Source organism: Rattus rattus, chromosome 3, assembly GCF_011064425.1.
Source record: "Rattus rattus isolate New Zealand chromosome 3, Rrattus_CSIRO_v1, whole genome shotgun sequence".
Lineage (NCBI taxonomy): Eukaryota > Metazoa > Chordata > Mammalia > Rodentia > Muridae > Rattus > Rattus rattus.
Genome location: NC_046156.1, coordinates 67,449,914 through 67,472,956, shown reverse-complemented (window position 1 = coordinate 67,472,956; position 23,043 = coordinate 67,449,914). Strand labels below are relative to the sequence as shown.

Sequence of the window (23,043 nt, the reverse complement as noted above, 5' to 3'; positions counted from 1 at the left end):
TAGAGGAAAGTTGGAAGAGATCATTGAGACAGATCCTTCCTATCTCTCCAAATCAGAAGCACTTGGAAAGTGCCAAAAGCCATCGCCCAAGTAGTCTGTCTCTCAAACAAATGCCTTTGTTCACCAGTCTTTACAGTAGAGTACTTGAAGATTCCACCTGCTAAAAGGATCTTTGAAAGTAGAGATGATATTCTGTTATGTTAAAAGGATCTCCAGGTGTGACATAATTTTCCTATTGAATTGACTTGCCTTATAAATAAAATTCAGGAAATTTAAGCCACGGGGCTTTCGTTTGAGTCAGGTGAGTGGACTCCTAACGTCATCCTGGCCAGCCTGGAACTCACGCTATAGAGCAGGCAGCCCTGGGCTCACAGAGATCCGCCTGCCCCTGCCTCGCTCTGAGAACTGAGCCACCACACAGAGCTGCCATGGAGATTTTTGAGTTTGAGACTTAGGGGGAAATTCTTGATTGTTACACACACACACACACACACACACACACACACACAATGTGTATTATAAGCCTGATCAAGAAAGTGTTTTGAGTTTATTTATTTTTATTTATATTTATTATTATTTAGTAAAACTACTGGAAAGGTCAGAAGAGTTTAAAAAATAGGTAAAATTTTCATTACTTAATAAAACTACTGGAAAGGTCAGAAAAGTTTAAAAAATAGGTAAAATTTTCATTACTTCTACACTTTTTACAATAGTAATAAAACTATTGTATTAGGCCAGTCCTGTAGATAAGATTTAAATTCTTTTCTTCCCATCGTTACTTTATGTCATAATCTCAGCACTCCCACCATGTAGTTCTTGTCTAGTAACTCTTCTCTGTTCTGTCTTCACACTGTGATTTTTCAGAAATATAGACAATATTTTAGGCACTATTTGAAATCTATTGTTTTCTTCTGCAATGCAAATACATGATTATAATTTACTGCCATACTTAAAGATCATTTTGATTTGATTTTCTTAGCAGTATTAAAAGTGGTATCTTCTATCGTGTCGTGTATAAACTCCTTTCTAATATTTACTCTACAGAAATGTAATCTGCATTGAACGTACTTATATGGTGCTACACTCATTTATTTTTCTTTCGTAGCTTCTCGGACCTGTATTCAAAGTGAACTTCATCGGGATAGGAGGTATGGTTATAGCTATGATAGAGGGCATATTCTGATAGTATAGAGTGATGATGTAGAGAGAGAATTTTCCTTGTAAGTACTTAACAACTGTTGCTCAGATGTATGGGTGGAGGGCAGGGTGTACACTAACAGTCAAGAATAAAAGAAGAGGGGGCTGGAGAGATGGCTCAGCGGTTAGGAGCACTGACTGCTGTCCCAGAGGTCCTGAGTTCAAATTCCAGCAACCACATGGTGGCTCACAACCATCTGCAATGAGATCCGATGCCTTCTTCTGGTGTCATGAAGACAGCTACAGTGTACTCACATACATAAAATAAATCAATTAATAAATAATTCTTTAAAAAAAAAAGAATAAAAGAAGAGGCAGGCTGGGCAGGTATACAGGTGGATACAGCGCAGAGAGCTAATTAGAAAGACAGTGATAAAGCCTGGAGGTGGTGGTGCAAACCTTTAAGCCCAGCACTTGGGAGGCAGTGGCAGGCAGATCTCCAAGTTTGAGGCCAGCCTGATCTACAGAGCAAGTTCCCGCCTCAAAAAACTTTAAAAAAACAAACGTGTGTGTGTGTGTGTGTGTGTGTGTGTGTGTGTGTGTGTGTGTGTTAGAGAGAGAGAGAAGAAAATAAAAGGATAGGTGAGTAGATAGAAAGAAGAATGAATGAATGAATGAATGAATGAATGAATGATAGACAAACCGAAGGATTGGCAGGTGGATAAAGGAATTGATAAATAACTTCTATGATGTATATACTCCTATTATAGAAATCCAAGTGAGTCCACTGCCCAGTATGTTTTTCTACTAAAGACCACGTATTTGCTAGCTAACAGCAGAGCTATGCAATACAGCTGAGAGGCCTTAAATAGCCCTGTCCTGTCAACCACCCCAGAGCTAAGCGCTCGGGGCCTAATTCTCCAACATTCAAGGTCCGTGGAGGATGGTGGTCATTCGCCCCCTTGAAGCCTCCCTGGCTATTCTATGTGGCCACCAGGACCACAAAGGCCATTCTGAGACCTCTAATAGCTCTTGATGCTTTTTTAGAAGGCGATTGCCTCCGTGAGGCTCTAAACACTGATCCATGATGCTAACTTGTGTCCTACCTGAGAACCTTACTGAGGCTCCGTCTTCCAGGCGCCCAGAGATCACTATTGTGGCAGCAGAGCCACTGAGGCCGGCCTCGTGGTTTCCGGGAGCTCCACCACCAGGACTGGGATTTCCCTCCACGCCTGTAGGAGGCTCTTGGAGACCCAATGACTTGGTTCCTGCTGAGGTGCGTAAACACCACATTATCTCTTTGCATTCCCTTTTTTTACAAATTGCATTCAGAGATCTCCGCAGTGAGGCTGTAAGCGCCTTGCCTGTTACTGCTCAGAGATGTAAGCCATTTTCCTTCTTTGCTTTCCAGCTCCCACCCTCCTACGAACAAGTGATAAAAGAAATCAACCAAGTCCAGGTGAACTCCACAAATAACAATAATGCTGCCGCCACTCCAAGGAGCACTATTACTTCTGCGACCCAGACCGACTTCCCAGAAGAAATAGACGGCGATCCACCTCCAAGTAATACAGGCGATTTGTCTTCCCTAGTTCTGACCTAGTTCTAGGGCCGTAATCAGCCGGGCCTCCTGCCTTTAAAATAATTCGCTAGTCGTGCATAATTTATTGAATCTTGCTTCCTAGGCTTTTGTGATCACTGTGTGCTTTCTTAATTTGGGTACGCAGTGATTGCTATAATAGATCTTTCTCGAGAGCAGTAACCTAGCCTCTCATCCTTCTCACAAAAGCACCCTCTGTTTAACTCACGATGTGCATGAGCGTAGCTCCTCTTCGTTTCCATTGAGGACCCCCTCGATAATCATAGGTATAGAAAACAAACACTTCTCAATAAATAGGGGTGTTTAGTAAGTTCATCTTGGTAAGAAGCTAAGGGCAACTGTTCTCTGGGCTTCTTTAGAATAATAGTTCATGTTCAGGTGACAGAGAGCAAATTGCTTTGGAAAGTAAACATTAAAGTTGTTGAGTTTTGACAACCAGGTTTGTGTGATATCTGATGAGAACCAGGAATTTAATGGTATTTTAAAACATACAATGACTGTGTCATAAAAACAAATGCAAGGTTTACAGTCCTGTAAGCTGACTTCAAATAGCTCCGAGCGGGGGAAACCCAATCTCTTGGTAGCCTGTCTGTTTATTTTTAAACCTAGATAGCTCCTGTTAAGTTTGTGCTTTTCAAATGATAACGGCGTAACTTTGCCCTCTTCCTTGGCTGCCCTCAGCACTACAGGCGCCTCTCAAGCCTCTCCAGTCTTCACCAGCAGCCTCCGCTGGCAATCTCCCCCCAGGGGTGGCACCTTTAATAGTCTTCGATATTTGTGAAGAGCAGAATTGTCCTGAAAAACCCAGTGCTACAAGATGTCCAGTGCCAAGACCAAGATCAAAAACCAACCTCAGACCAGTAGCTAGGGACGCTCACAGCAAAGAGAAAAATGTCCCGAAAAGCCCAGTGACTCCCAGAGAAGACTGGCCGCCCCAGTGTCTGCTGGACAGCACCTGCAATTTAGACAGTCAGGCAGTGATGAACATTATGAACACAGAACAAAGCCAAAACACTATTGTTTCCAGGATCAAAGCATTTGAGGGTCAGACAAGCACAGAAATCCCGGGACCGCCCAAGAAACCTGAGATTATTCCCCGCACTGTTCCCCCGAAGCCTGCTGTTTCCTCAGGGAAACCCTTGGTGGCTCCCAAGCCAGCTGCTAACAGAGCTTCCGGAGAATGGGACTCGTGGGCGGAAACCAGGCTCAAGGTGACTTCCAGAGAAGGGCTCACCTCATACTCGTCGCCACAAGAAGCCGGAATCACCCCAGTAACCAAACCTGAATTGCCAAAGAAACCAACTCCTGGCCTTACACGAACCGCGAACCATGAGACTTCTGGAGGAAGACCCATGGCTGAGAGCCCTGATGCGGGGAAGAAAATCCCAACTCCTGCTCCCCGGCCTTTGCTGCCGAAGAAATCAGCCTCCCCAGATGCCCCGCCGTACCCTTCGGTTCCACCAAAACTGGTTTCTGTTCCTCCCCGACTCTCAGTAACATCACAAGCCAAAGCATTCAGGTTACCTGGAGAAGGGCTGCCACCCAGCCCCCCAGTTCCAGCTCCACAGAGCAAAGCCCTGGGAGACATCGACCTCATCAGCTTTGACGATGACGTATTGCCCACCTCCGGGAGCCCAGCTGAAGAACCCATTGGTTCTGAGATGGTTCTAGGTGAGTAAAAATTTGAAGTGGAAGGGACCAGTGTCTTCAGTGTCACTGTTTTTAGTGTCACTGTTTTTGGTAGTGTGTGTGTGTGTGTGTGTGTGTGTGTGTGTGTGTGTGTGTGTGTGTAGAGGTATGTGCACATGTTTCAAGATGATGTAAACAGAAATTAGAAACATGGGATACATGCTCATAGACACGGGAAAGTAAGAGCATGTAGTGGATGGTGGAGACCAGTCAAAGAGATACTAGAACGCATCGATTTTATTTTAACAGCCAGACATAAGCAGAAGGGAACTGGGGACCAATTTTTTGCTGATTTCCTGAATTTGCAGTTTCAAATTCAGGCCTCACATTGAAAGGATCTGGGAGCACAGCTTTATGTGGATGAAATGCAAGCTTCCCAAGTGGAGGATCCTATGCTGACCCCACAGGGGTCCAGGAGAAGGGCCCGCCCAAGGAGAGATCCCGGAAGAGTGATGGTTGGAGCCAGGACACACATGCTACAAGCTTCTTTCCCGTAATCCTCACAGAACGTCTTGGCAATGCAAATTTCTGTAACAAAAACTCAAAAATTGTGAGAGTGCTGGCCAAGATCAAGATAATTAAATTCCCCAAAGGCAGAGAGTTCACACTGTTCACACTATTCAGATAGCAAAGCTTATCTGTCGGTGACACAAAGTTTATCTTTGATCTGTCAAACCAAGCTGATCCATGTCTCAATGGAAAAATTCATTTTACTATTGTTTATTTATCTGGATGAATTTTGTGGGCATATAAACTTGATAGTGTTTTGCAGGTTTTAACTGTAACCTTATAAATATTAAGCATGCCTTAGAATGGTGTAGACTACACATGATTTCCAAGCCAAAGTGTGGCTAAGCAGGATAGCTCAGAACTGGAGGCTGAGTTAGGAAAATCCCAAGGTTAAGGACAACCTGGGCTACATCTGAGACTTGTCTCAAAGAAACAAAAGATCTGTAGACCATGTGTCTTGTACATGGTAGCAGACATATTTGCTAAATGTTTGTTATGCATACAGCATTGTAACTGGCTGTAGCACATAAAGCAAAAAGATACATCTCATGCACAGAAGATACATCTCATACACAGAAGGCAGGAGAACAATAGGCGATATTGTGCTTCTGCTGGCGGTCTGTGTACTGTGATGGACGCTCTTTCATTTCAACTCAAACTAATTTGATTTAAGACAACCCTCTGTGTGGCAGCAATGGCCTCACACTGCAGATGAAGTAAACAGACTGAGAGACTCTTGGTGCTCCATGTCATAAAACTGTGTTCCCAGCCAAGGTTTGTGTGTGTGTGTGTGTGTGTGTGTATGGGTGTTTGTGTATGTGTGTGTGTGAGTCTGTGTGTTTGTGTGTATGAGTGTGTGTGTGTGTTTGTGTGTTTGTGTGTGAGAGTGTGTGTATGTGTTTGTGTATGTGTGTGTCTGTGTGTGAGTCTGTGTGTATGAGTGTTTGTGTAAGTATGTGTGTTTGTGTGAGTATGTGTTTGTGTATGAAAGTGTGTGTATGAGTGTGCTTGTGTATGAGTGTGTCTGTTTATGTGTGTTTATGTATGTATGTGTTTGTGTGGGTGTGTGTTTGTGTGTATGTGAGTCTGTGTGTGTGTCCACTTTGATTTGGTATCGTTGGGGATCAAGCTCAAGACTTCGTCATGCTACTAACTGATCTACATTCCCAGCCCCCAAATACAATTTTTTTATTTTAAGTCCTGTTTGTTTTTTACGTTATGTTTGCTACCCAACATTTTCAGGATTCCCTAAACAAACAAAACCTTATAGACTATTTTAATGTGTTTCTAATAATATCTTTTTATCTAAACCTTTTGATGTTACAAGTGCCAGAGAAGGGTAGGATGGGAAAACAATATAAATCAAACAGAGGTTGCCTTTTTAGAACCTGCTGGGTACTGTGGAGATGCAAACTTGGTTAAAAATGCTGAGAATTTCTTCTGTATTATAAAGCAGACCATGACAGACGTCTTCAAACAGGAAGATGAACAGAAAGCATTCTACATGGCTGCAGTGCCGTGCCTCACACTCAGTGTGGCTGCAGTGCCATGGCTGGAACTCAGTATGGCTACTGTGCCATGCCTCACACTTGGCCTTTTCTGCACCATGATCTCTAATTCCTTGTCGCCCAGCATTTAGTCATCAGAGCCCTCTTTTGGCAAAATGTATCATTTGCATGCCTGACTTTAACCATTGCTCTTACCTGTGAAGCCCTAGGGAGCCCCATGTTTATCTTTTTGTAAACCTGCCCCCCTATATTTCGCACCTCACTTGGTGACAACCTCACACAAACAGCCTTCTCTGGAGAGACAGAGAGGCTATCCCTGAATCTTCTCGCTGTATCACTGAGTGTCTAGCCATTGGATTGGGAGTAGAGTGATCTCTCACACAATTCCCTCAGCCAGGCAGTACCTCTCTTTGCTCATATAAAATACCATAGTGATACCCCGGGTGAGGAATAGCACTAGGGCTGTTGTGGTCATGTAGGAGAGCGCTGCCACCATTGCAGCCTGGTTGGTAGTGATTACTCCACATCTATTAAGTCACCATTGCCTGCTTTACCTTGTGACCCATCTTCAAAACTGCCTCATTCCTCCCATTCCTATATGCTGCCCCACTCTCAGCCTTCGTTCTGGATTACTGCCACTTCCCTCTAAGCTCCGTCAAGCCGTTCATCATCTCCTGAGCTACAGCTGCCCTAGGGATTTTCCCAGAGTGCACACATGTGCTCATGACTCTCCAGAGACCTTCAGGATCCCTCGGCCCTCAGGACTGATGGATTTTTTGTTTGTTTTTTGACTGAGGATTCTGTGAGGTTTTTTCCTGATATTTTGGTGGCATTGTCATTCATTATAAGTAAATAAATGGTCTCTGTGAACCCTTGCCTAATTGGTTCAGGCATCAGCCAGAAATAAGGAGAGGGAACACAGAAGAAAACTCGGAAATCTATCTTTGGGCCTCTTTGTCTTCCCTCAAAAATAATGAGAAACTAATAAAGCATTCATAAAATGAAGTTGCCATATTAATCTCAGGAAATAGAGATCAGAAAATACTGACACTGTGGAAACATTGTAAAGATTAGAAGAATTATTAAAGAAAAACTCATAAAACAGACAATTTAATATCAGACTCATTTCATAGGTAGAATGCCTTCCAGGTTAATGTAATAAAGCCAAGAAGTATTAGCAATTCCACTTCTAACCCTTACAAATCATACCTAGTTGTCAGGGAAAAAAAAAAGCCGAATGCTTCTACCGTCAGCTCCGTTACACAGACTGGATTAATAGTTTAGTGACCAATCTCTGCTATTATCAGAACTCTGGAGAGAGAAATTACAGAAAAGCAAGCCAGAGATGGGGAAACTAATTACAGTGACAAGCATATTATTACAGACAGCTAATGGACGGAAGAAATCACCAGTGTTTTTATCAGCCCAGTAATGAGGACCATGCCTAGGTGTAAAGGGCCTGCTTGTTTGGCGACACGTGTGGAGTAATTGGCATTAAAATGAGAAACCAGAAAGAAGACAGAGTGAACACTGCAGATGAGAATACAGAAAAATGCCGTTGACTTCCCTAGATTTGGACAGAATGTTGGTCTTGTGATGCGTGAGCAGTCTCTGATAGAATTATCTCCAGGAGGTGTTTTTTTGGTTGTTGTTGTTTTGTTTGTTTGTTTGTTTGTTTTTTCTTTTTTTTTCGGAGCTGGGGACCGAACCCAGGGCCTTGTGCTTGCTAGGCAAGTGCTCTACCATTGAGCTAAATCCCCAACCCCAGGAGGTTTTTAACCACCTATAGACCACAGGATTCTGGGAACCTGATGCAGCCTGTGCATCTTTTATCTCCTTTAAAATGGTGTCCATTAGTTCATGTATGAACAGTTTGAGGTATAACTTTCATGTCGAGACCACTCCTAGGCTCTAGATTAAGAACTTGTTCTAAAGAACATTGGAGAAAATGCACATAAGTCTTAGTTACTGTTCGGTTGCTATGACAAAACACTATAATCAAGGCAACTTATGGAAGAAAGAATTTATTTGGGTCTTATGGTTTTGGAGAGTTAGGGTCCATGATGATCATGGCGAGAAATCTGGTGGCAGGCAGGCATGGTGCTGGAACAGTAGCTGAGAGAGAGAGAGAGAGAGAGAGAGAGAGAGAGAGAGAGAGAGAGATCAGAATGGCTTTTCTGAAACCTTAAAGCCTGACCCCCAGTGACACACCTTCTTCAACAAGGCCACACCCCCTAATCCTTCCCAAACAGTTGTACCAGCTGGGGATCAAATATTCAAACATATGAACCTATAGCAGTCATTCTCATCAGCAGTCTGCACAGATTATGTGCACACACAAAGAATATTGGAAATAAGTTTCAACGGGCTGCTTAAATGAATTATGATATAATGCAATACGATGGCTATCATGTAATGCCTCGACAGCAAACAAACATATTTTTCCCAGTCTCCATATATTTTATTCAATTTTTAAAAATGCAAGGGTTGGGGAATAGGGATATATCTTTTTTTTTTTCCAGAGCTGGGAACCGAACCCAGGGCCTTGCACTTGCTAGGCAAGTGCTCTACCACTGAGCTAAATCCCCAACCCCGGGGGATATATCTTAGTTGGTAGAGACCTACAGTATTTTGTAAACCTGATGTGGTGGCACATACCTGAATTCCATCGCTCAGTAAGGAGCAGGAGGCTCAGAAGCTTAAGGTTATCCTCGGCTACCTAGTAAGCTTGATACATAAGTTGTATCACTGTGTATCAAACTAGGTATCACTATGTATCACTGCCCAGGATACAGAAGACCCTTTCTCAAAATAAATCAAACCGATGAAGAGTGGTATTCCTGGTATTTTAGTTACTCATTGAGTCTTAAATGATGTATCTGGAAGGACTTTGAGAAGATGGATGGAAGGCCTGATTTTCATTTTTTGTTAAGAGTCATTAAATTGTGTAAGTGCCACCTTTAACAAAATGTTCTCTACTTGTTTCTCCTCTCTTTTTCTTTTTTCTTCTTTTTCTCTTCCAGCCAGGATTTTACCACTCTGTAGCTCAGGTGCCTCCCCTGCCTTTACCTCAGAGCTCCTGGAATCATAATTGGCCTCCATGTCCATCCCATTTTTTTCTTTTTGAAAATTGTTTGTTTATTGTGTGTATGAGTAATATCTGCATCCCCAAGGTCACCAAATCAGTTTTTATTTCTATAACTTACTATTGTTGACTAATATTATTGTTGCCTTGGAAAAACAATGAGATTTAATGACTTCCCTTCAGATTAATAGTCCAATCTATTGTTTATTTATACCTAATATCCCTACCTTTAAAACTATATTCATTTTTCAAACCATTGAAAAAAACATGTACTTGGGGGGGAAAGGTTCTTTCTTACAGTATTTTTTTAAAAATATTTTCCATCTATTATTTTTCTTTTTTGGTTTTTCAAAACAAGGTTTCACTGTGTAGCACTGGCTGGATTTGAACTCAGAGATCTGCCTGCCTCTGCCTCCAAAGTGCTGGGATTAAAGGTAGGTGCCACCACTGCCCGGTTATTATTATTTTTTTCAATAATAAAATGAAAGTATTTTGGAGTTGAGAACTCAAAGATTTCCCCTGTTGTTGCCCCTATATTTTGCTTTTGTTTCTAAACAAGAAAAGAAAGGAAGGAAGGAAGGAAGGAATCCTATAGCATATACTTTCATAAATATTTACTTCAAGTGTTTCTACAGTAATTTTCTAAAAATAAGGCCCAGGACCAAAGGTTACAAACTTTAGCCATTTAAACAGATACCAGGGATGTGGCCTTCTTCTGGGCTGTGCCTGCAGCCCACAAGCACAAAGGGAGGTGCCGTGCTTGCTTTGTAAGTTGCTCACACTAGGGGAAAAAGTCATCTTCAGCAGTTGAGGCTGCGGCTCATTTAAAGGGGACTTGACTGTCGTGCACAAACCAGGGCTCCACCATCATGGAAATAAAGACCACGTCTTTGATCCGCCTATCTTCTCAGTGATTTGGGATAGTGCTGTTTGTCCTCTTTTGGTGTCACATGGATCTCAGCCCAACCCAACAGGCAGATGGCCTCCTGACTCAGTGAGCACAGCTGGGGCCATCAGCACACCCGGCCTGCCCATCTGCAACAGTGTAACAGTTTTTCACCCGGGCATGCAGAGCAAAGCACATGACTGGGTCAGTTATTTAAGAGGAGCTAGTGACAGGAAAACCAAGAGGAAGGAATTTGGGCTGAAGAGATGGCTCAGCGGTTAAGAGCACTGACTGCTTTTCCAGAGTTCCCAAGTTCAATTCCCAGCAACCACATGGTGGCTCACAGCCATCTGTAATGGGATCTGATGCCCTCTTCTGGTGTGTCTGAAGACAGTGACAGTGTACTCACATACATAAAATAAATAAATCTTAGGAGGAGGAGGAGGAGGAGGAGGAGGAGGAGGAACTGCTTGAGCTTAAGACAAGATGGCTGACCCTTTGACAGGACTGTTGAGATATGCCCTCTAGAGAGTGCAGGATTAGAGGCAGGGTTTCCTAAGGTTGGCCTCCCCTGCAAGCTGGATTTGGATGTTCCTGTATCAGCCTCCTCAGTACCTGTGGACAAGCCTTTCCCCCATGCCCTTGTCCTGCACACACCTACTCTAACTCTAGAATGTGAGAATGGATAGGTGACATTGGCGCAGAATCCAATCTTAGGCATTCATGCTCAACACTTTCTTCTCCTTCCAAACTCACCCAGCAAGCATCTTTACCCAAAAACTGTACCAGTAACCAACATATTAGAGATGCCAGAAGCAGCAGTTACAGCAGGAAATAGGAAAGGTTGACCACACTGAACCTGATTAGCCTTTATTATTTTAGTTAGTCCTTTTCCAGCAGAGAACAGATCTGTGAGAGATACTGAAACATAGGACGGAACCACTGAGGGGTTGCTGAGGGTTAAGGGTTGGAAGGGAGGCAGAGGTTCTAGGTTCCAGCGGGCCAAAGGAGCAGCACAGAGGCAGGGGAGGGAGAGCATACCACTTTATTTTTACCATTCTGTTTATTTTCAGGTCTCCCATTTCTTTTTAAGTTAACTTTGTGGGAAGAGAGAGTGACTGTGTCTGTGTGGTGCACACAGGTGTGCATGCAGAGTCCGGAGGCTGGTATCCGATGTCTTCCTCTGTTGCTCTCCCCCCTTTTTTCCTTAAACAGGGTATCTCACTGAGCCCAGAGCTATCCCTTTCTGCTGTATCAGCTTGCCAGCCAAAACCAAGGACCCTCTTGTCTCTGTTTCCTCAGTGCACAAAGCTTTTTACATGGATTCTAGGGATTAAACCAGGTCCCCATGTTTGCATGACAAGCCTTTTACCAACTGACCTATTTCCCAAGCTTTCCCATCATTCAAAAGGAAACACAGGAGCAGGGAGGCGGGTCAGTGAGTGCTTGCTGCACAGACGGGAGGGCCCGAGTTTGGATCCACAGCATCATAGAGAGTCCAAGTGTGGGCCTGTGCATCTGCAACCTCAGCACAAAGGGGGTCAAGATAGGTCGCCAGAGCTCACTGGCCAGTCACCCTAGCCAAAAAACCAGCCAGCTCCAGATTCAGTAAAATACCCCGCCTCCAAGGGGTAAGAGTCGTAGAGCAGTTACCAGGCAGGCATCCTCTTCTGATCGCTGTAACATGTGCATGTGAACCAGAGCTCCGTGTGCATGCGCATGCGAATATATATGTGTGTGTGTGTGTGTGTATGTATATATGTGTGTGTACATATACATATATACATACACACACACACCGAGACACACACGCATATACCATGCTTGCAAACATTTTTAAATGTTATTTATATTGGGGGAATGCCTCCATACGTATTTATATAATCACATTATGTGCCCAGAACCAATGGAGACCAAAAGAGGCAATGCGTCCCCTGGGATTGGAGTTACAGGCCTGATACGGGTGCCGGAAACGAAGCTCAGATCCTCTCCAAGAGCAACAAGTCCTCTTAAGTACTAAGCCATCTCCAGCCCCACATGCAAACATTTTTATAGTCAGATTTCTAAAATAATGAAAAAAGCATTTGCATTAACATTAATTTCTTTCTGTTTAAAAAAAAATAGGCCTATAGTTACGTTTTGATTTAAAATACTTACCCTAGGCATATCTAACTTACTTAAGATAAATTAATGAAGATGGAGAAATACTAAGTCGTATATCTTTGCCCCAGAGTTAGATATCTGAAGGGAGATGATTTATTTTTGGAATAAAACCCTTTTTACTTCCCCATTATGGAAGTGTAGCGTCACTAAACTAATCTAAGGCAGCTGGGCCCTTTCCAGGGTCAGGTCGTGTGAGGGGAGGAGGAGGCTGCTGGTAAGCCAGGGGCGAGCATCGCAGTCTTACACAGGGATGAAGAGCAGAGCCCTCCTGGGGGCTGGGGCGTGGCTGTTTGGAGAGATTGCATGTTGCAGTTGCCCCTCATTTGCACACAGACATTTATGAAATGATTACACTCCCCTGAAAGCTAGCTTCTACATAATTCAGGATTGTCCTGGATCTCTCTCATCAGAGAGGAAGAAAGCCATATGAATTATTTACGGGGTACTAAATTATTTCCTTTTATGAGCTCCAACTTTGTTTTTGTCTCTGCAAACTGAGATTTTGTTTATCCATGAATAGTTTTCCCTGGGGCGTGAGAAATATGACTCTTAAATTATGAATGAGGCTTTTTTGTTTGAATCTGTGTTAACTAAAACATGCAAAATAAACTATGTTTTTCATTAGATCCCTTTCAGCTCCCCACAAAAACAGAAGCAACAAAAGAAAGAGCGGTTCAGCCGGTGCCCACCAGGAAGCCTACTGTAATAAGAATCCCAGCCAAACCAGGAAAATGTAAGCTCTTCTCTATGTTCCTAATTTACTCCTCCAAGAGCCTAGGAGAAATCTGAATTAACTTGCCAATGTCTGCTTTAGAAATTACGTGTAACCTGCTGTTTGTTATTCCTAGTCATGGACATCCTGGAGCAAGGTCTTCTCTCCCAATTCTCTGGAGAATTATCACCAAAAGCTTGTGTTCTGTCTTTCTTTAAGGCTGATTTTAGACAAAGAAAGTAAGAGACTGTGAATCTGGGAACAATCGTAGTATCCCATATCGGTGCCGCTAGTAAAGATGTTGGGGAAGAGGTGAAGGGAACAGCAGATGAAGTTATATATGTCTGTCCGGGGTGCACTGTTCCAGTCATCTCAGTCTTCACATGTGTGAACTGTTCAAAGAACTGCACACAAAAGCGTTAGAGACATCTGACAATTATGCTTCTCAGAACGACTAAATTGCAAAGTAAACATCATTTTAAGATTAGTAGAACCCTAGATTTTTTGTACGTCCTTAATTGATTTGTTTAAACACACAGTAAATGAAATTTTATATCAGCTTTAATTGTACCTCAAAAATGTGGCATTTAGGGCTGGAGCTGTGACTCTGTTGGTGGAGTGAACACCTAGTGTGCTGGAAGTCCTGGGTTCAATCCCTGGAAGTGTGTAAAACAGGGAGAGATGGTGCACACCTGTAATCCTAGCACTCAGAAAGTTATGACAAGAGGATCAGGAGATCAAGGTTATCCCTGGCTACACAGTTTTCAGCCCAGCCTAGGCTCCAAGAGACTGAGGAAGAAAAGGAAATCTGTGAGTTCTGGAGCAGTTCCTGGCATTGCTGAGAATTGGCCCTCAGCTTCCCATGGGGCCTCTGGTTTCATTCATGGCCTCAGAGCTTTTCTTGCCTGGCCCAGAGATGCCATTGTCTTTGTCTGTCTGACAGGAGGTCCCGCTGATTCCTCCGAACACAGCACGTGTCAGGGCTGGAGTGCCCTGAGAGTGTAGAAGCATACATACGCTTGACTTTAGGAACCCGACAGACCTTCTTCATGTTAGAGGCTTTTCACTGGAGCTAGAAATTGCAAGTATTCTTTTGAACCAATGAGAGTGCCCGTGTACTTTCAGTGGCTACACCAGACAGCGTAAAAGGTGACTTTAGCCTCCTACAATATGTTACAGTCATCCCCTCAAGAAGTATTCCTACACACAGACTTTAATTATCTGGCAATAATTAAATCTAATCATCTCCATTTTCTTTCTTTAAAGTAAGTTTGGAGTATTACTGAGATGCATGTGTGGTTTGGATATAAAAGTATTGTTTCGGTAATTGAGGCTAATTATGGCCATTAACCTAAATTATCAGAAACATTTAGTTACTTGTGAATGGCCGAGGGTTGGGTACTCCGCCTGTTAAGGATCATGTCTTACTAGAATGAGCACAGGCTTTTGGTTCAAACAAACAAACTTGGCAATTACTGACGTTAACTAATCGAACGGTTCACTTTGAGTTTTCATAACTCCAGTATCTCTAGCATGGGTAGCATGTTGTCTATCTAGTATGACATTCTCTCGCAGTTGTGTATTCGTGCTGGCCACTGTGTAGCCTCTCTCCCCCAGTGGCAACTGGCTGCTGCACATGTGGCTAGCACAACTGAAGAACAAGCCTCTTGGGCTGGAGAGATGGCTCAGCGGTTAAAAGCACTGCTCTTCCAAAGGTCCTGAGTTCAATTCCCAGCAACCACAGGGTGGCTCACAACTCTTTGTAATGGCAACCAATGACCTCTTCTAGTGTGTCTGAAGACAGTGTACTCACATACATAAAATAAATAAATCTTTAAGAAACATAAAGCTGAGCAAGCTTCAAAAAAAATTTTTTTTACTTAATTTTATTTTTATGTAGGATTTAAACTGAAATTGCCATCCATAGTACCAGCTATGAGTAGACCAGACAGATCTAACACAGGGATGATGATTTTGTTTGAAGTGCCTAAGTTAATGCCTGAGTTATCGCTCTTAGCAAATGCTCTCCCACTATTGTAGCATGTAGTGTGGTGCTAGCTCACTCACTTTCCAGAGGTCAAAACTGTCTGGTTCTAGGTGAGGATCTCTCTCCTGCCAGCCATTTTCCTAGAGAGCCCAGACAGTCAGTTCATTGTATGGAATCCTGGACTAGCATTGCTGGTGACTTCTGTCTTCTGTCTTTTCCTTAGGTTTACACGAGGAACCACAAAGCCCACCTCCTCTTCCTGCCGAAAAGCCAGTTGGAAATACGTACAGTGTAGCGTCTGGAAGGTTCAGTAACTCTGACAGAACTAGAAACCCAGTAAGTGATACCAAGGGGTTGTTAGGCCTCAGACAGAGTTCTGAAACACTTCTGAGTGTTCAGTTACTATTTAAATTATCTTACCATTGGCTAGAGTTTTAGAAATATCTTATTAGAACCCAGTTGTTAAACCTCATGTGCTCACTTAATGTTATATTCGATATTTTACAAGTCTCTATAGAAGGATTGGATTCATTAATTGTACTTCGTTATAAAATAATTTCTCCTGTACCAATACAATGACATTGTCTTTTATGTGATACTATAGTAATAATGAGGAAGTTATTATAACTTCCAGAAACTTTAATATTTGTAGAAATAGATTAGTCAAATTGTCGGATTTTGTTTAAAACATTCAAATTCATTTTTATTTAAAAAATAATTTAAAGTAACTAATTATTTTTAATTTTGAAATTTAAGAAAAACTTATATTTGAAATAAAATGTTTTCCTATGCATTTGTTAACATACCTTTCACATATGTATTTTATATTTCAACCTTAATACTATTCCCATGTAGGTTTTTAAAAATGTCCTCCCGGTGGGCGCTCTTTATAGCTTGTTTCAAAGGAAATCAATTCTTAAAGTCTTTAAACCAATTCCGTCCAATTTTTATAATAGTCTTAGCCTGCGCATTAACTGTGTTCATCATACAGGCAAACCCGTCTAATCAGCTAGTGAAGAGAAATTTCTTTGAAAAAGACATTAAATTAAATTAGCCAATACCAAGTTAATGAGATTCTTCTGTAGAATGAATTAAAATTTAGTGATCATTTGTATCTTCAAAGTACTTGATAATAAATTTTTATTAAAACTGGGCAAAGAAAGCCCAAAAGCAGATAGTAGGGCCCCTACCGTACTGTGGTTCCAACCCCGTATGGAGGAATGTTGTTGAGATCCACGAAGATCTCAGGCGCCCACTCTCAAAAGGCCCCTGAAGGGAGCTATGCTGAGCAGACACACAGTCTTCAGGGAGAGCTGTGACGGGGTCTGTGACTGGCCACGCTATGGAAACACAGGGATTGTCACCGGGTGTCACAGTCCAAGAGTGACACCTACATTTAAAAAAGAAACAGGTTTTGAGGGCTGGAGAGATGGCTCAGCGGTTAAGAGCGCTGACTGCTCTTCCAGAGATCCCGAGTTAAACTCCCAGCAACCACATGGTGGCTCACAACCATCTGTAATGAGATCTGGTGCCCTCTTCTGGCCTGTAGTCATATGTGCAGACAGAACACTGTATAATAATAAATAAAGCTTTAAAAAAAAACAAAACCAAAAAGAGCAGGATTTGATAAATTAACTACCTAGTGTCCATAACTATATCCCAGCCTCACATGAGCAGGAGGAAAGCCTGCCTTGTACCCGTCACAGGGCACCAGGGCCGCCTGTATGCTCATACATACAGACTGTAACAGTGAGTTTGAAAGAAAGGCCGTGAGAAAGCATATTATAAGCTCCGTGGTTTGTGCAGGATTTCTAGAGACTGAGGTCAAACACGTGCCTAAAAATTTTGTTTTGAGAACTGAGTTTATTTAGACCAGACGCCATGAGGTCCAGAGGTGAGGGGGAAGCCCTGTAGAACGTGTCAGTGTCGCAGACTGAGGATCGACAGGCCTTCCCAACTGTCCTTTTCACTGGACAAAACTCATCTGCTGTCTCCCCTGTCCATAGCTCCAGGAACCTTTCCATCAACTCTGTGGCTACAGATGCCAAACCTCGCCTCCATTACTTAAGTGATGGCTCTGGGGCCCCATCGGGGGCCCCTGGAGCTATGCGTTCCCTTGCTATCTCAAAGCTCCCCTAAATCTGCCAGCTCTGTGGGAAATACGGCATGGACCATGTCAGAATCCAGGGACACAGCACAAAAGTGTATGAGCCCGAGACAAGCTGACCAAGCTCTGCTCTATGAGGGAGTGTCAGATCCTACAACACATGCTCCACACTTCCAACACACACATTGTGGTGGTTTGAATATGCTTGGCCCAGGGATTGGAACTATTAGGAGGTGTGGCCTTGTTGGAGGAAGTGTGTCCCAAGGGTGTTGGGCTTTGAGACCCTCCTCATAGCTGTCTAGAAGACAATCTGCTCCTGGCTTCCTTTGGATGAAGGTGTAGAACTCTCAGATTCACCCAGTGCCATGCCTGCCTGGGTGCTGCCATGCCCCCACTTTGATAGTGGACTGAACCTTTGAACCTATAAGCCAGCCCCAATGAAATGTTGTCCTTTATAAAAGCTGGTCCTTTATATGATGCACATGTGGTCTTAGGAGAAGGAGAAATATCTCCCTTTTTAAAAATGACACGAAACCCAGAATCCCCAGGTACAGTCACATCCACCTGTTACCCTAGTACTTGGAGAAGCTGAGACAGGAGGGTCGTGAGTTCTACTCTCATCAGTGTTATACTGCAAGGTCCCCTCTTAAAAAGAAATGGGTGGGGGTGGTGGAGATGGGGGTCATTCCAAAATTAAAGTATGATTCTAACACAGATTGTGCAAAGATGGCATCTATAGAAATACTATTATCAGAAAAACACCCCTGCCAGGAACTTGGCCAGCATCTCAGACACCAGAGTTCCCGGGATCTCAGAACTAGGGAAAAACTAACATATAGAAAGGCTTCACGGTGTGTGTGGAATGCTGAAGAGGGGAAAACTCTAGTCAGTAATCTCTGAGGACTGTTGGCAGAATCTGGGCACCAACCCAAATTGAGCAAACACTAAGACAACTGCAGCAACGGGGGCCACCTTGTCACTGTTGGAGGGTGTCACGTATAGCAGTGTCTTCCAGGATTTGCCTTTCTTGTTCCAACTTAAAAGTGAGAGATCAGAAAGATATTTTAAAAATCCGACAAACCTACATGGATGTAGCTCAGTTGTGGTAGAGCCTTGTTGAAAACAAAGAGAAAACACAAGCCTAGGCCCAGGAGGCCCCAGCTAATATGTGACCATATATATATATATGTGACTATATATACATATATATGATATATACCCTTCCATGTCAGAGTTACACGTTAATATTTGTTGCTGAAATTTCCCTTAATTATTAAGGCATAACCCACAACTAATTTTGAGGAAAATCAATAAAAAGTTCTCCTTGCCTGCTAAAGTTTGTTTGTTTTAATTTTAAAGGTGGCCAAGGAAAGGCACGCATTTTATCCGAGCAGCACTGTCAGGAAGAATTACAGGCAGCAGGGTGTTTATAAGGCGTGGGTTATATTCTGGAATATTGCAGGGTTTATGAGCTGGTGGCTTGCTTCACTACATTAACCGAACTCATTAGTGAAACCAAGTTTTAAGGGCAAGCTTAATTTGTTTTTTAAAAAATGAGGTTTTAAGACATCGAAACATGTTTAAATTATCATAGTTATTGGCGATTAATCACTTGGTATTTAAGGGGATGTTATAAATAGCAGGAATTTTAAAATTGTGGAAAGAAGTTTTAACTCATTTGTTATGAGGATGAAACAGTTTGAATTTGCCCAAAGATTCCTAAGCGATAACTAAGTGACTGTTAATGCAGAGTAATTTTAAAGGGCTAGAAAAATATTCCCTTTAAAGTCTTAGAGACAGTATTTCCTGGATATATGCTGGGGTCTTAATGACTGGAAAAGGGAAGGTTGGTCTTGGGAGTAAATACTTTGAAGGTTTCAACTGAAAAAGAAAATAAGAGAAAAGAACAAAGAGGCCTGCTTGGTCTTTGAGATTTTTCTGTTTCTCAATCAACAGACAAATGATTTCCCAGTCTTTGGCTATGACGTATTCTGGAAACCCATGAAACAGAGCAGCAGAGCCCTGCTTCCCTACCCCATCTTCCCATCCACCCCTCCCCACTCCAGACCCTCTTGTCTCTCCTTAGGCTGCAGAGCCCAGCTAGGCCTGTCCTGTGCTTACACACACTTGCTGCACACACACCCCACACAAAGGCCTTGGCCTCCCATGCAACCCGCCTGCAAGCTGGAGAACTCCCCATCTCCCCTTCAGTCTCTCCTCTTGTGTCTTCCTTTCAAGTTCTTTTTAATGTCTTCAACTTCTCTACTTCAGAACCCACTGCTTGTTTGGACGCTATCCAGCAAGGAGATGAGATCTGACTCTTGGAGCAAAACAGCCATCCACTTCACTCTCTATGGTTTAAACTCACGACTGTTTGTTTTCTCCCATAATTGAGATAAAGAAATGTCATATATTAAAGTTGAAGCAAACAAACTGGCAGGAAAGAAGAAAATCTAGGGTGCCCAGCCCTCTCTTCTGTCCTCTGAGGACACCAACATACATATAAGCAAAACAGTCATACACATAAAAAGGTCTTTTTTAAAATATTGCTTTATGACTGGGCACAAGAGACCAAGCTTATAATCACAACACTCTAGACACAGAGGCAGGTGAATCTCTGTGAGTCCAAGGACAGCCTGGTCTACACAGTTCTAAACCAGCAAGGGTGTATATGTATGTGTATATGTGTATGTGTAATACTGTTATAGTATATGTATGTGTGTGTGTACATGTGTAATACTGTTATAGTATATGTATGTGTATGTGTACATGTGTAATACTGTTATATGTATGTGTATGTGTATGTGTACATGTGTAATACTGTTATATGTATGTGTATGTGTATGTGTAATACTGTTATATGTATATGTATGTGTATGTGTAACACTGTTATATGTATATGTATATGTATATGTGTAATACTGTTATATGTATATGTATGTGTATATGTATATGTGTAAAGCTGTTCTCCATAACTTCACAGCTTTTCTACTTAGAGACTCACCCAAAAAGCTGACCCCAGTTCCTCTTACAAACTCTTAGTTTGGGTTTGTCTTGACTAAAAAGCCTTCTGTAACATTTGTAGGACCTGGAGCAAGCCAGTGAATCAGGAAGCTTGGTACAAGGACCCCCCAGATTGCCACCAAGGTAGGTAAAATGTGGGAAAGTTGGAGGGACTGAATACTGTGGAGGACTGGCTCCTGTCCACTACCTTCTATATCCAGGGTTGTGAGCCTTAGATCTCGCCTTGGAGAGAAACTCAGATTCTGCCCGGGCTGCCAGCCCACAGTCTGCTTGTGACAGCAGGTTATGGGACTCTCTGATCTTTTCTTCTTTTAACAAGATCCAAAGCCTACAGATCACAAACATGAGTGAGTCTTTGATACTTTTTCCAAATAAATAAGACAACTTTCCAAACTAAAACAGTTCTTCTTGTGGAGTCTTGCTCATAAGCTCCCTCCTGGAGGGAGTTAGGAAAGGTAGCCCTGTTTCTCAGCGTCTCAGAAGGGGACTCAGCCGGCCTATCCCCAGAGCTCTAGAGGCATTTGAACAAATGTCGAAGGCATTGCCATGTCGAAGTCTATTTCCACTTAGAGATAAGGAAAAAGGTTTTCAGACTAGTAACTATCCTATTCCCTTTTTAGGACTTTATGCTCTTCTAAATTAAGAGCTTTAATAGTAATGTATAATGTGGCCATTAGGGGATTTTGATGTTCCTTTTCTAATTATGCAAATGACCCAAGCACATATACCTGATATCGTCTCCTGTCTACGCTTTTGTCTCAGGCGGTGGCAGACAGTACTTAGCTTCCTGAAATAGTCAGTGGGTTCAGGAGCAGTTGGGGCCTGAGAGCGCACATGACTGTAAATGCCTGTTTGTCTTGAGCTAATGAATCTCCAGTGCTAGCTAAGAGGAAGCCAGAGCATCGGACCATTTCCTCTGATACAATGTTTAATGCAACGGTCATTTGCTCAAAAGTAGCACACCCTGCAGGTTTCAGTAAACTGTGTCTCGCTAGCAGAAAAGCTCTTCATGCCTGCGACAGGCTGTGTGTGTGTGGTGTGTGTGTGTGTGTGTGTGTGTGTGTGTGTGTGTGTGTGTGTGTGTAACAGAACCTAGATGAGAACAAAATGCTGACTCGTGGCTCCCTCTTGCCTTTCAGACCTGTGCATGGAAAAGTCATTCCAGTGTGGAGGCCTCCCCCCAAAGGGGCCCCTGAGAGACCCCCACCCCCTAAACTTTCTGCAACCAAATCATCAAATAAGAATCTGCCTTTTAACCGCTCCTCCTCAGACATGGATCTTCAGAGAAAGCCGAGTCACTTGGCATCTGGACTCTCAAAAGCCAAGAGTCAGGTCTTTAAAAACCAAGATCCGGTGCTACCCCCTCGTCCCAAACCAGGACACCCTCTCTACAGGAAATACATGGTAAGCCTGGACTTTTAAAAGCCAGAAAGTGTTGGTGCTTAAGGGTTTTCTGCTAGGAAAAGAAAGACCTGTAGTTCTTTTTAAAAGTGACCCTGACCCAGAAAGCTTTAGAGAAGTAGGCTGCCGAGAGCCTCAGTTTTCTGGGGCTGGGGAGATGCTGGCTCAGCAGTTTAAAGCACTCGTTCCTGCAGATGCCGAGGACCCCGGTTTGATTCCCAGCCGCCACATAGCAGTTCACAGCCATACCTAACACGTGACGCACTGACATACGTGTGAGCAAACATTCATACACATGAAACAAATAAACAAAAACAACAACAAAAATCCCTGTGTTTTTGAGAATCAGAAACACCCAGGTCGGGGAAGCAGGCTATAGGAATTCTACCTCGCTGCCCCAGGAGCATCCGCCATGAGCGTGGGTGACCAATGCCAGGGCTCATCTCCCTGTGTAGCTTGTACTTTACAGTTGCTTTGCCCAGTAAGCGAGTCGCCTTTAAGTGAAGTAGAAATCGAGCATTTATTAAGATCAATGGACTTTCTTACAGTTTTTTTCATTTTGTTAGCATAATTATCACACCCCATTTACTAGCTACTAGTTAAAAGTCCTTACCAGTAATTGAGATTAGTTGGATGTTAATGTTGGTCTCTTTAGATGTTTTTCACCAACTGACTTTTGCCTGTGTACCCCACAAATGACAGGCAGAGATGATTTATGAAAATTAACTTATGGGTTGGGGATTTAGCTCAGTGGTAGAGCACTTGCCTAGCAAGCGCAAGGCCCTGGGTTCGGTCCCCAGCTCCGAAAAAAAAAAAAAATAATAATTTATAAGTGGGCAGGGACAACTATTTCTATATTTTAAATAATTGTATGTCAGTGCTGTGTTTAGCCGCAGTTAGTAATTTAATCCCATTCTGTACTCCCTTCAAGCCAGAAAGTGTTTTTTACTTTAAGCAAATTCTTGTTTTGAAAAGAGAGTAGACAGATTAAAAACATAATATATTCACAGTCATTTAAATTAATGAAACCCATTGCCTCTCCCCCCCTTCTCCCTCACCTCCCCCCTCCTCCCCACAAGATAAAGTATAAACTAATGAAACTTTAACTACCCAAACCCAGGGCACAGTCTTTGGGATAGACTACTTAATAAATAAAGTAACATAGAAATTGGTATGTATCGAGAACTAATTATTAGCTAGGCACTATTCAAAACTAACCTTGTAAATTAGATAC

General features: G+C 42.7%; 1 protein-coding gene across 1 annotated transcript in view; it reads left to right on the top strand.

The window, feature by feature from the left end:
- The window catches only part of Sh3d19 (SH3 domain containing 19), a 163,383-nt gene that overhangs the window by 120,875 nt on the left and 19,465 nt on the right, over positions 1 to 23,043 (top strand). The window contains exons 4-11 of the mRNA XM_032898150.1: positions 1,106 to 1,148; positions 2,275 to 2,413; positions 2,549 to 2,702; positions 3,419 to 4,408; positions 13,204 to 13,311; positions 15,501 to 15,613; positions 20,470 to 20,531; positions 21,548 to 21,812. Coding sequence (XP_032754041.1) covers positions 1,106 to 1,148; positions 2,275 to 2,413; positions 2,549 to 2,702; positions 3,419 to 4,408; positions 13,204 to 13,311; positions 15,501 to 15,613; positions 20,470 to 20,531; positions 21,548 to 21,812 — 1,874 coding nt within the window. The remainder of the gene's footprint in view (positions 1 to 1,105; positions 1,149 to 2,274; positions 2,414 to 2,548; positions 2,703 to 3,418; positions 4,409 to 13,203; positions 13,312 to 15,500; positions 15,614 to 20,469; positions 20,532 to 21,547; positions 21,813 to 23,043) is intronic.